Below are 13,360 nucleotides of genomic sequence, written 5' to 3' on the forward strand. Positions count from 1 at the left end.
ATGAGATCTTAACATGCGGCTCTAGACTGTGCTGGCTTTGGCTGGAACGGAACTCTGGGACTGGTCTCATGCAGTGGAGGGTTCCAAAGTCCCAGGGTCCTGTTCCAGAATGAACCTCTCAAGAGAATTCCATTTTAAATGCCAGGGGCACCATGGCAACCACAGGTGTCAGTTGGGCTGCAGCTAGCTGCTAACTTCAGTTTAGCTGAGAGAAGTTGACATCCCTGAAGATGTTTAGACAGGTAGGTAAGCTCTTTGTGTTCTGGGTAGATAGATGCATAGATAGATAGATGCATAGGTAGATGGGTAGATTACACAGGACAGGCAGGTGACCTAACCCAGGCATCTGCCTACTACACTCTTTTAATTTTATCCAATCAGTTTTGGCCCCAACACATCAGAAGGGCCACACACTAGACTGGTGCTTTCATCTGTTTTTTTTTTTTTTCTAACCTTGAAATAGTTGATATTGGTGTGTCTGACCATTTTATGATTATGTTTGAATCTACTATGTGTTGTTACCCTCACCCCCCGCCCGAGTCCCACTCCCTCATCCAATCCATAAATCCAACAACTGCCACACATTTCTTAATCACTCCTCCAGTATTTCAGATCTCCTTTCCACCTGCTCTGACACTGAAGAGCTAGTCACTCTCTTCAACAGGGTTCTCAAGTCTCACGCAATGGGCGTGAGACACACGCAATTCAACAAGTTCACATGCTCACATTTGCATCACTTGCATTTCTCACACAGAAATATTACTAGGTATGTCAAGGTATCTGCATAATTATTAGAGGAGGCGCAGGGATACGAGAGGATTTTTTTGCAGGGTTCAGAACTAACGCACCACTCACCAGCCAAATCAAAAAAATAAATAGCCACGGCATCCAATCAAAAAATAGTGTTCGTTGTATATAAAATTCCAAAATAGGACATCCTCTCCCTGTAACCACATTATGCTCGTGCGCTTATGTGGGGTTACACGTTTAAGATTTCAAAACTGCACCAACATTTTTTTTATTCAGTAATTCAACTGTCTGTCATTTGGTAAACCAGCCTACTTATGCCACTTTAACAGTGTGTGTAAATCAGGCCTTTCTACGAACACTTGTAACGCTATAGGCCTAGCCTACTTTATGGCAAAATTATGTTTTATTTATAAACTAAACTAAACTGTCGGTCATTAAGAAAACATAATGATTGTGTTGTTGTAGCTTTGTGTAACCCAGACATCAGCAACGTTCATTTTATACGACCGATCACTCTCGTGGCTGCCTGCACTTTCCCTGTCGTCACGAGTCACGACTGGGTCATTCCACGTCAATTCAACCAGGGCCCACGCACTTAGTTCTCAAAAAATTCTGAAAGAATTACCAGGTGTACCTATGTTATCCAGGAGACACACTGTAAAATGACTTTTATGTAAGATCAATCTTTTCCAAGATACAGCCAGTTTTACAGGGGGAGGGGGGTGTCGATTTTGTTCAGCCTCTTTTTTTTGTCAAAGTTCACAACATCACATTTGGTCTGGATGATCCTGCATGGTCATAGATGTCCCTCAAAGTTGATCAAAATTTTATTGGAGTTTTTGGCTGGGCTCTGTTTAGGCCTTCAAAAGACATATTTGTACTCAACCTAGGCTCTTAATTTATTTCCCTTATTGAGATAAGTAGAAACACTCTCACAAAAAGCAATGAACAGAACATAAATTCCTTCAGGGTCTGAACAGCAGACCTCACAAGTCTGAAAAATAATTTTGGTTCTCATTTTCAGAGCGCCTTAACACCTTGTGGGAATATGGTTCATTTTATTCAATCCCACCGTCAAGATTATTATATTTCAAGATTCCAATCTATCCCACCTAAATATGAAAAGTTATTTCTACTGACATGCTTCCTGGTGACATAAAAACACAAATGGTTTCCCCTTGATATAAAGGGTGACATAAGAGACATAAGCTTAGGCTATGCAAGATGGGTACAAATCCCAGACTGTCCTGAAAAATAAACAAAAACAAGATATAGGATGTATAGATACAGTGACAAATTCAAGGTATCAAAGGGTTAATGCTTCTTTCCAAAAAAAGCTCACCAGAAGTCGTTATTTAAGGGGTTATTTTTTTTTTATTTCTTCTGGGAGAGCATGCCCCCAGACCACCCTAACTAAGCTGAATTACCAACCTTTTGAAGTGGCCAGGGAAGCCTTTTTCACATCTGTGCCTAGGGGCCCACTGGCTGATAATCCGTCCATGTGTGCACACCTTTTGCTTATTTTAGTAAATCGTGCACTCATCTTAGTAAATAGTGCACTTTATTCAATTCTACACTCATTGTACAACAATTAAAATGAGCACATGATTTAGCACACAAGCCAAACATTTTAGTGAGTGATTACTATTATTGAAACTACTATTGAAACCTATGAGAAGTTTCTTAACTTCTTCATTGATAAGATTGATAACATCAAATCTCATCTCACCCCCAGATTCTGATCCCTCAGTGACAAATCACTCAGCTGCCTTCAGCAGTTTCAAGCTGTATCATCCTCCCAGCTATCTGAGGTTGTCTCTCATAAGTATTCCACCTTGTGCCACCTAGATGTTTTGCCGTCATGCCTTTTTAAGGAAGTTTTTGTTGTCATCTGTCCCCTTGTTTTGGCTATAATTACAGTGCATGAAAATGCACTGTACTGTTCTTCAAAGGCAACAACTTCTTCTTCTTATTACAGTGCATGAAAATGCACTGTACTGTTCTTCCTAGGCTTCTTCTTATTACAGTGCATGAAAATGCACTGTACTGTTCTTCCAAGGCATTTTATTATTATTCTTCTTCTAACGCACTTAATGCAGCTTCAACCGTTTAACGTAGAAACTTCATTCAAACTATGTTACGTAGGTCTTACTTGGGACATGGGTGCTATGTATTTTTCAGCTTTGTAACTTTTATACTTTTTAAACTATTAATTAAAAACTAATCAAAATTTCCCCATAGACTTAACATGGGCTGATGACATCACAATAGAGCCGTTAAGCAATTAGAATCCTATGGCAGGTGTTCGGGCCACCTGGATCAACTGCCAGTCTCAGGCTTTAAGCATACAAACTGGCCCTATTAAGACTACACATCCTGTTCAACTGCTTCCTCTGCCAAAAACTGTTTCAAAATAAAAGTCCTCACTACAATATTTCACTGTTAAACAATTTAACCCTTTAAACTACTGAACTTTTTAACTGTTTAGCCATTGTAACTGTTACTTGTCATCAACTATGACTCCTACCCACTGTAGCTAGTTAGCTAAGTTAGCTAAGTCACATGGTTAGCATAGTTAGCATGCTAGCATGTTAGCATGCTAGTTAGCATTTTTAGCAAAACTGCTTAAAATTATTAGCTAAGTTAGCTAAGTCACATGGTTAGCATGCTAGCATGTTAGCATGCTAGTTAGCATTTTTAGCAAAACTGCTTAAAATGATTAGCTAAGTTAGCTAAGTCAAATGGTTAACATAGTTAGCATGTTAGCATGTTAGTTAGCATTTTTAGCAAAACTGCTAAAAACGAATAGCTAAGTCAGCTAAGTAACGTGGTTAACATAGTTAGCATGCTAGCATATTAGCTTGCTAATTAGCCTTTTTAGCAAAACTGCTAAAAACGATTAGCTAAGTTAACGAAGTAACGTGGTTAGCATGCTAGCATGTTAGCATGCTAGTTAGCATAGTAACTTTGTTAACATTATTATCTTTGTTAACATAGTTAGCATAACTGCTAGCAAACATTAGAGCCATTCCAACTGTCAGTTATTGTCAACTATCTACCTAAATAATTTAACCATTTAAACTATCCACCTATTTAACTGTTGAGTCATTCCAACTATATTAAACCTCATCTACCTAGCAACCAATATAGTTTGTTTTTACTCTGTATGATATTTTCATCATATTTTTGCATTTTCATGCACTGTATTTCCTTCAGGAAATGCTTTTCTAGTTATTATTCTTCTTCTAACGCACTTAATGCAGCTTCAACCGTTTAACGTAGAAACTTCATTCAAACTATGTTACGTAGGTCTTACTTAGGACATGGGTGCTATGTATTTTTCAACTTTGTAACTTTTATACTTTTTAAACTATTAATTAAAAACTAGTCAAAATTTCCCCATAGACTTAACATGGGCTGATGACATCACAATAGAGCCGTTAAGCAATTAGAATCCTATGGCAGGTGTTCGGGCCACCTGGACCAACTGCCAGTCTCAGGCTTTAAGCATACAAACTGGCCCTATTAAGACTACACATCCTGTTCAACTGCTTCCTCTGCCAAAAACTGTTTCAAAATAAAAGTCCTCTCTATAATATTTTACTGTTAAACAATTTAACCCTTTAAACTACTAACTGTTCGGCCATTGTAACTGTTACTTGTCATCAACTATGACTCCTACCCACTGTAGCTAGTTAGCTAAGTTAGCTAAGTCACGTGGTTAGCATAATTAGCATGCTAGCATGTTAGCATGCTAGTTAGCATTTTTAGCAAAACTGCTAAAAATGATTAGCTAAGTTAGCTAAGTAACGTGGTTAGCATAGTTAGCATGTTAGCATGCTAGTTAGCATTTTTAACAAAACTGCTAAAAATGATTAGCTAAGTTAGCTAAGTAACGTGGTTAGCATAGTTAGCATGCTAGCATGTTAGCATGCTAGTTAGCATTTTTAACAAAACTGCTAAAAATGATTAGCTAAGTTAGCTAAGTAACGTGGTTAGCATAGTTAGCATGCTAGTTAGCATTTTTAGCAAAACTGCTAAAAATGATTAGCAAAGTTAGCTAAGTAACATGGTTAACATAGTTAGCATGCTAGCATGTTAGCATTCTAGTTAGCATAGTTAGCAAAACTGTTAAAAATGATTAGCTAAGTTAGCTAAGTAACATAGTTAGCATGCTAGCAGTTAACATGCTAATTAGCATTTTTAGCAAAAAAACTTGGTTAACATTATTATCTTTGATAACATAGTAGCATAACTACTAGCAAACATTAGGGCCATTCCAACTGTTAGTTATCGTCAATTATCTACCTAAATAATTTAACTATTTAAATGATCCACCTATTTAACCGTTCAATCATTTCAACTATATTAAACCTTATCTACCAAGCAAATCATTTAACTATATAAACTATCCACCTATTTAACTGTTCAGTCATTCCAACTATATTAAACCTCATCTACCTAGTTCAGTCATTCCAACTATATTAAACCTCATCTACCTAGCAAATAATTTAACCATTTAAACTATCCACTTATTTAACTGTCCAGTCATTCCAACTATATTAAACTTTGTCTACCTAGCAAATAATTTAACCTTTTAAACTATCCACCTATTTAACTGTTCAGTCATTCCAACTATATTAAACCTCATCTACCTAGTTCAGTCATTTGAACTATATTAAACCTCATCATGTTGGTTGCCAATTAGCACATCATCTGTTTTAACAATATATTTCACACCATATGTTTTGCATTTTCATGCACTGGTAATTCCCTGGAATTGCGTTTTCTAGTTCCGCTTACCACTTTTTCCGTACGCTATTTCTCCTGAACAGTTTAACTTAGAAACTTCATTCAAACTTTGTAACATAGGTATTCAAACTTTGTAACGTAGGTATTCAAACGGACGAAGCTGCTATGTCTTTTCAACTTTGAAACTTTTATACTTTTTAAACTATTAAAGAAAAACTTTTTAAAAATCCCCATAGACTTAACATTGCCGATTGTGACATCATAATACGGCCGTTAAGCAATTAGAATCCTATGGCAGGTGTTCAGGCCACCTGGATCAACTGCCAGTCTCAGGCTTTAACCCTTAAAGGTGTAGGTTTTTGAACATTCTAAGTTCCGCAACAATTGAAGGTTCTAAAATTCTATGTTGAATTCAATAAACCCAGATATTCTTTAGAATGTTAATTTCCCAACATTACTATGTTGGGAAATTAACAAGGGTTTAAGGGTTAAGCATACAAACTGGCCCTATTAAGACTACACATCCTGTTCAACTGCTTCCTCTGCCAAAAACTGTTTCAAAATAAAAGTCCTCACTACAACATTTCACTGTTAAAGAATTTAACCCTTTAAACTACTGAACTTTTTAACTGTTCAGCCATTGTAACTGTTACTTGTCATCAACTATGACTCCTACCCACTGTAGCTAGTTAGCATGTTAGCATTGCTAGCATTGTTAATATTTTTAGCAAAACTGCTAAAAATGATTAGCTAAGTTAGCTAAGTAACATGGTTAGCATAGTTAGCATGTTAGCATTGTTAACATGCTAGTTAGCATAACTACTAAAAATGATTAGCTAGGTTAGCTAAGTCACATGGTTAACATAGTTAGCATGTTAGCATTGCTAGCATAGTTAGCATGTTTAGCAAAACTGCTAGAACATTTTAGCTAAGTTAGCTAAGTAGCATGGTTAACATAGTTAGCATTGTTAGCATTGCTAGCACTGCTATAAAACATTAGCTAAGTAGCATGGTTAGCATAGTTAAAAATCTTAGCATAACTGCTATCAAACATTAGAGCCATTCCAACTTTCAGTTATCGTCAAATATCTACTTATACACAGCCATTAAACTATTTGAATATCAACATTCATTAAACTGCTAGAAAACATTAGCTAAGTTAGCTAAGTAGCATGGTTAGCATGTTAGCATTGCTAGCACTGCTATAAAACATTAGCTAAGTAGCATGGTTAGCATAGTTAAAAATCTTAGCATAACTGCTAGCAAACTATAGAGCCATTCCAACTTTCGTCAAATTATCGTCAAATATCTACCTATACACATTCATTAAACTTCCAGTCTGTCAACAACTTTTAAACTATTTACCTTCAACTTTTAAACGGTCTACTTTTAAACTATCTATTAAACTAGCTGTCTATCAACAACTTTTAAACTATCTACTGGCTATCAACAACTTTTAAACTGTCTACATTCAGCTTTTAAACAGTCTACTTTTAAACTATCAACTTTTATTAAGCTATGCAGCCACCGTGTCTATCCTAGCATCTCTGTATTATCTATTTTAACTATGATACATGATATTTTACATCACAACTTTAGCATTTTCATGCACTGGTAATTCCTTGGAATTGCATTTCTAGTTAACAATTAACAGCTCCAGTTTTAAAAAAGCAATTGGTCAACCTCTACTTAAGAAGTCCAGTCTTGACCCGAATGACCTTAAAAACTATAGACCTATCTCCAAGTGACCCTTTATCTCCAAAAAAAGTTTATTATCCCTCAGGTCTCCTCTTATTTGAACATCTTTGATGAATTCCAGTCTGGTTTTAGATCACTCCATTGTGCTGAATTTGCTCTGTTGAAAGTTCACGATATATTGGGTCCATTTACAGGCTGTATGTGGGCCAGACCCGGGCCAGACCCAGTCCACAATGACATCCTCCTCTCAGTATTGGTTCTTGTGCCCTCTTAGTCCTTCTTGATCGATCACGTCATCCTTTTAAATAGATTGGATGATGAAGTTGGTTTGCAGGGCCCAGTGTTAAAATGGTTCACGTCCTATTTGAGTGAAAGAACTTTCTCAGTTAGAATTAGGAAACTGTTCTTCATCCTCTGCTCCTATTAAGTGTGGTGTCCTCTAAGGTTCAATTTCAGGCCCTCTCTTATTTTCATTATACATGCTCCCCCTCAGCACCATCTTTAAGAAATACAGTTTTCAATATCATTGTTATGATCATGCTTGTTCATTGGAATATCTGTTCATGCCTTCATTACATCTAGGCTGGAGTTTAACCAGGGATTGTCTGGCGTTATAATTTATTTGCCTCGGGTGTACTGTGGAGTGGGTAAGACTGTTTTTAGTGGCAGGCTAACACATACTAATGACTTGCGCTAGTCTAGCACCTGGAAACTCTGCAACTAGAAGGACTGGATGAAACGTGTTGAAAACGGTCTCCACTGATAAATATCACACTTGCTAACTTGGAAATGAGGTCCTATATCCAAAATCCTGAACCACCCCTTTAACACACTCCACTGTTGCTAGGTTGCAACTAGTCCAAAATGCGGCTGCCAGATTACTGACTAGAATTAAGAAGAGAGAGCATACTGTATCACTTAAGTGTCCCAATTACACTGGTTACCTGTGAGATTTAGAATAGATTTCTTTACAATCTTACTATTTGTTTCTCAATGGTTTAGCACCACAATATATTTCCCATTTGTCCTCATTCTACCCTTAGGTCACTCAGATCTTCCTCCCAACAACTCCTTTCTGTTCACTCTTCCCACCTAAAAACCAAAGGCTACTTGGCTTTCTCTGTTGCCGCTGCCCGGCTCTGGAATAGTCTTCCATTCCATATTAAGTCTAGCCCTACCTTAAATTGTTTTAAATCTAATTTAAAAACATATCTTTTCTCCTTAGCTTTTAGTGCACTTTAATCTCCCCCATGGTAAAATGTGCTATATAAATAAATGGACTTGACTTGTCTTAATGATTAGGGAAATGGATCATTTCAACATGTGAGTGAGAGGTCAAGTGATCTTTTGAGATCAGTGGCTCGTGTTTGCTGTGTGTGTGGAAGTTAAGCAATAACTGTCATTAGCAGTACTGATACATTCACTGATTCTTAACTGTTTTCATTTCTCTCTCTGTGTTTGCGTGTGTGTGTGTGTGTGTGTGTGTGTGTGTGTGTGTGTGTGTGTGTGGTCATGCGTGTGTGTGTGTGTGTGTGTGTGTGTGTGTGTGTGTGTGTGTGTGTGTGTGTGGTCATGCGTGTGTGTGTGTGTGTATTTTAGGCGCGGAGTGCTGAGGTTCCTGATCTACGCGCTAGCAGCACTACCAGCTCTACCAGCACTACAGCTGGCATGAAGGTCAAGACCGCCAAGAAGTGAGTGCATGCACATGCACACACACACACACACACACACACACACACACACACACACACACACACACACACACACACACACACTATATACACACAAATCATTACAAATCATAACACAAACACAATCATCAACACACACACTTGGGCACTTTGTAACAGTACACACATGCTACGTACTGCACTGCAGCTGTTTGTGGAGGGTTGACACAAATATAGTGCATAGGAAGTGGTCCCCTGCAAGCACAGACAGGAGTGTGTGTGTGTGTGTGTGCGTGGTCATTCACACTGTGCCTGTATTTCTCACCCTGGCATACAGTAGGCATGAATGACCAGCCCAGGTGCACTCCTTATAAACATCCTGCTGGTCCTGAGTGCCAGCCAGCAACATGTCCCGTCTCACAAGACAGCTTCTAGCAGCCCCTTGGTTCATTTAGATTCATAATGAGATTCGGCCCACACATCAATTTTACATTTTATTTTACTGTTCTCATGAATAGTCAGCTAACGGTAAGCTAAGAATAGTCAGCTCAATTGCATCTGTTAACGCTGTGGAGGGTCAGAGCAAACCTTTACAAAGGAATCAATAGAGCATAAGAACATTTAAGTCAACATTATGACTTAATTATTACAACATTACAACATTATATTATTATGGCAGGCGCATTGACAATTTTTAGTTAAGAGGGCAATGTGAAAGCAAACATGCAGATGAGTCGCCTATCAGAGGGAGAGAGTGAGCATCCTAACTTCACAGAAGGGCCTTTCAGTAGAACTTTTCCCAAGAGCCAGAAGAGAATGTGACACAGCTGTGAAGCTATTGTGAAATTAGGATAAGAGAAGCGACACAAAGTGACTTAATGAGGAACAGTTTTCTGAAAGATTCAAAGTTAACTGTTGCGCTGCATTTTGCAAATATCGTCTGCCCAGAAAAGGCGTGTTATTTAGAGAGTAGGCTAAACGCCTGTCTCAAAGACTGAACGTTTGATGGACAGGGTGCCCTAATGCAGGAGTTCCTCATACTCATTGACTTTGTGACTGCCACATGAGGAGCAAATGGTATTTATTCATTATAGCGCTTCCATGAGAGGAAAATATGTGTATTGTGTATCAATCCTTGCAAGGTTAAACATTTTGATATGGAGTGCGTGTTTGCACTTCATATCCGTTGTCTATCACAGAGATAGACTTATGTTAAATTACATCGCACAGCAATCTATGTCTATCAGGGGTTTTACTGACCGTTTGAAGATAACGGCAGATACAGTATTCTGCTCGTGCCCAGATCTACTCGCCCCCTCTATAAGAGCAGCTGGCATGTGGCCCGTAGGTAATTGGAGTCCTACAGCCGTGCGGCGCCGGATGTGCAGTTGAAGCACTACGTTGGCGGAGCATGAAAATAGTTTTAGAAGACTGGTCTCGTTTTTTCCCCCCGAATGTACAATGTACACGGCACTATCACAGTGTAACCAGAGAGGGTTGAAGCGGAGTAATCAAGGATCTTTGGCGTGACCAGTTCCATTGATTTCAGTGGAAGCCTATTGTTGCAGCATGTGCTCTGTGAACGGAACGCTTCAGTTTTGTGCCTGGTGCAGCCTGCCTGTAGGATTCCTAATTTAGATGCTGTATTAGCCATGCCAAATAAGATCATCAAGTGTGTATGTGTGTTCTCTTTCAGGTTATCCTTCAGTAAGGGACATTTTCCAAAGCTTGCAGAATGTGCGCATTTCCACTATGAGAATGTGGATTTTGGAACCCTACAGGTCAGTGTTGATAAGTATAAGTATATATACTCTTTTGATCCCGTGAGGGAAATTTGGACTCTGCATTTATCCCAATCTGTGAATTAGTGAAACACACTCAGCACACAGTGAGGTGAAGCACACACTAATCCCAGCGCAGTGAGCTGCCTGCAACAACAGCGGTGCTCGGGGAGCAGTGAGGGGTTAGGTGCCTTGCTTAAGGGCACTTCAGCCGTGCCTACTGGTCGGGGTTCGAACCGGCAACCCTCCGGTTACAAGTCCGAAGTGCTAACCAGTAGGCCACGGCTGCCCCCGAGTGTGCGTGCGTGCGTGCGTGCGTGTCTGTGTGTGTGTCTGTGTGTCTGTGCATGTGTGTGCATGTGTGTCACAGTGGCATACTGACTACAAGCATTGTGAAAAGTCTGTTTTCTGCAGAAGATTAGCCCACGATGCATACTTTGTGCACTTAACACAGGTGTTTTCACTAATTAACTCATGTACAGTATATGACTGAAGAGTACAGTACTATGAGGTGATTAAGTCATCGGGTTTATAGGGATTTGGTCTGTATGGACAATTCTACTATGATAACACGTTTGACTACACATCCTGTGCAGTGGTTTTGCTTTCAGATTTGCAAATAAATAGACTATTTGTGACTGGTTAATGACGACACCCTATTCTGTGATGTGACAAACTGTGGTGAGGGAGTGAAACAGGTCCAGTTCTGCAGTGTTCTATACCCTGTAATCTACACCCATACAGTACATGTTGTATTATGGAGATCTACTTCTTTTCACTCTTCAGTGTTTTACTGCCTTGTACATGATTGCTAAGTTAGTATGCGCAGCATGAGAGGACAGGTAGAGTTGGGGGACGCTCCAGGTGAATAGGCTGCATGAGAGGACAGGTAGAGTTGGGGGACGCTCCAGAGGCAGGTGGAGTTCTGCTGGTGCCCTCTGGCCCTCCGCCTCTCTGTACCTGAGCTGCACTTCCACCTGTCTCCAGCAGGGGTAGTAGCTCTCTGGGGCCAACACAGGAGGAGAGAGGGAGTTAAGTCATTTAGAGACAAATGACCGTCGCAGGAAGTATCATAGCATCATAACAAAGGGAAGCCAGACCCTCTTGTAACAGCAGTACTCAGTGATACTGCAGACTCGTAAAAGTAGTTAGAAAATAAGGCAGAAAAAGGACAAGTTTCCTCATGCTGCTTCCTTATGTTGGAATATGCAAAAATGTACAAACAATCAAGAGGATACCTTCTTGTATGTGATTTCTGCAACAGTGATACTGCAAACGTGTTGATAGCCTATTGTTGATTTTTATGCTGTAGTGTAAAGCATGTCACACAGTAGCCTAGCCTACAGAAAACACTTAATTGATGTGATATAATGATAACTTGTTAAATGTATGCCTACAATGGTTTATTAAACATCATAGTCATTTATTTAGTCAGTCATCATGTTCATGTTAATGAATAGGAAGGACATCTAAACGATAGCCATAAACCAAAATTTCACGCAATATCTGCTGTGAGTCCCTATGCGTGAGTCACGAGCTCCTCCCAGCTGACTCTGGCAGATCTTCTACCTAATGTGACTATTTTTTCCATGAACTGTAAAAGAAAACACGTTTTTTCCCGCTGTATTCTCCATAAAGAGTAAAGTAAAATATGTACTTATTTCCGGAATTGACGTCACTTCCTGGACTCGTCTGAGGCTGGTCTGTATGGGTCTGAGGTCTCTCAATGACTTAACCTTACTGGGGGAGGAAACCATGGCGACAGAGTCATTGATGACAGATATGTAGCACCACCCCCACACCCACCCACTGGCCTGCCTCAGCCAATCACTGATGACACCCTTCCAGGGCTATTTCCGTATGTTTCCATTCTTCAGCTCTGTGGGATACATGAATGAGAATTCAGCTGCAGTTATCCCTTTAGGTTCTGCAGTGTGTGTGTGTGTGTGTGTGTGTGTGTGTGTGTGTGTGTGTGTGTGTGTGTGTGTGTGTGTGTGTGTGTGTGTGTGTGTGTGTGTGTGAAAACTAACCCTAGGAAGCAATTCTGTAATAAAATCAGACAGATTACTGAAGAGAAAGAGAGCTAAGAGAAGTGGGAGATAACATTTGAAAATAGAGAAAGAAAGAGTAGGTTTTGAAATAGAGGGGGAGAATGTTTTAAATGAGAGAGAGAGAGCGAGTGAGTGAGTGTGTGTGAGAGAGAGAAAGAGAGAGAGAGAGAGAAAGAGAGATGTTTGGCCCTCTTATCTTTCTTCACATCTAACAGTGAAAGAGTGCTGAGTGAGAGAGGGAGGATAGAGAAAGAGAGAGAGAAGAAGGGAGGGAAAGAGGGAGAGAGGCTCTATACTCAAGAGTGTCAGAGTAAGGTGATAGGAAAAACAGGAGTGTGATAGCTATGTGTGTGTGTGTGGGCAGCGGGACAGACATCTGTGTTTTTGGACCAACAGAGTTTTAGCCAAATGAACAGTCTGCACAGTGCGCGCACGCACACACACACACACACACACACACACACACACACACACACACACACTCCTACTCCCCTCTTCTCTCGCACACTGGCTCTCTCTTTCTTTCTCGCAAACACACACACACACACGGACATGCTAGAGAGTCAGAGCTTCGGTCGGGATGGAAGTTTTCTGTCTGAGGGTCTGCATGAGTTAAGACCGAAAGAGGGACTGTGTGAGTGAGAGAAGGAGTGAGAGA

At 39.8% G+C, this 13,360-nt stretch overlaps 1 protein-coding gene across 4 annotated transcripts in view; it reads left to right on the forward strand.

Annotated features, from left to right (window-relative positions):
- The window catches only part of arhgap32b (Rho GTPase activating protein 32b), a 54,756-nt gene that overhangs the window by 14,599 nt on the left and 26,797 nt on the right, over positions 1 to 13,360 (forward strand). For 3 of the 4 annotated variants that reach the window (XM_042091495.1, XM_042091496.1, XM_042091497.1), the window contains exons 4-5: positions 8,800 to 8,891; positions 10,567 to 10,651. In XM_042091495.1, coding sequence (XP_041947429.1) covers positions 8,800 to 8,891; positions 10,567 to 10,651 — 177 coding nt within the window. Of the gene's footprint in view, positions 1 to 144; positions 243 to 8,799; positions 8,892 to 10,566; positions 10,652 to 13,360 lie in introns of those variants that run through there. The other variant, XM_042091498.1, reaches the window with a different exon arrangement.

This window comes from Alosa sapidissima, chromosome 5 (assembly GCF_018492685.1).
Source record: "Alosa sapidissima isolate fAloSap1 chromosome 5, fAloSap1.pri, whole genome shotgun sequence".
Lineage (NCBI taxonomy): Eukaryota > Metazoa > Chordata > Actinopteri > Clupeiformes > Clupeidae > Alosa > Alosa sapidissima.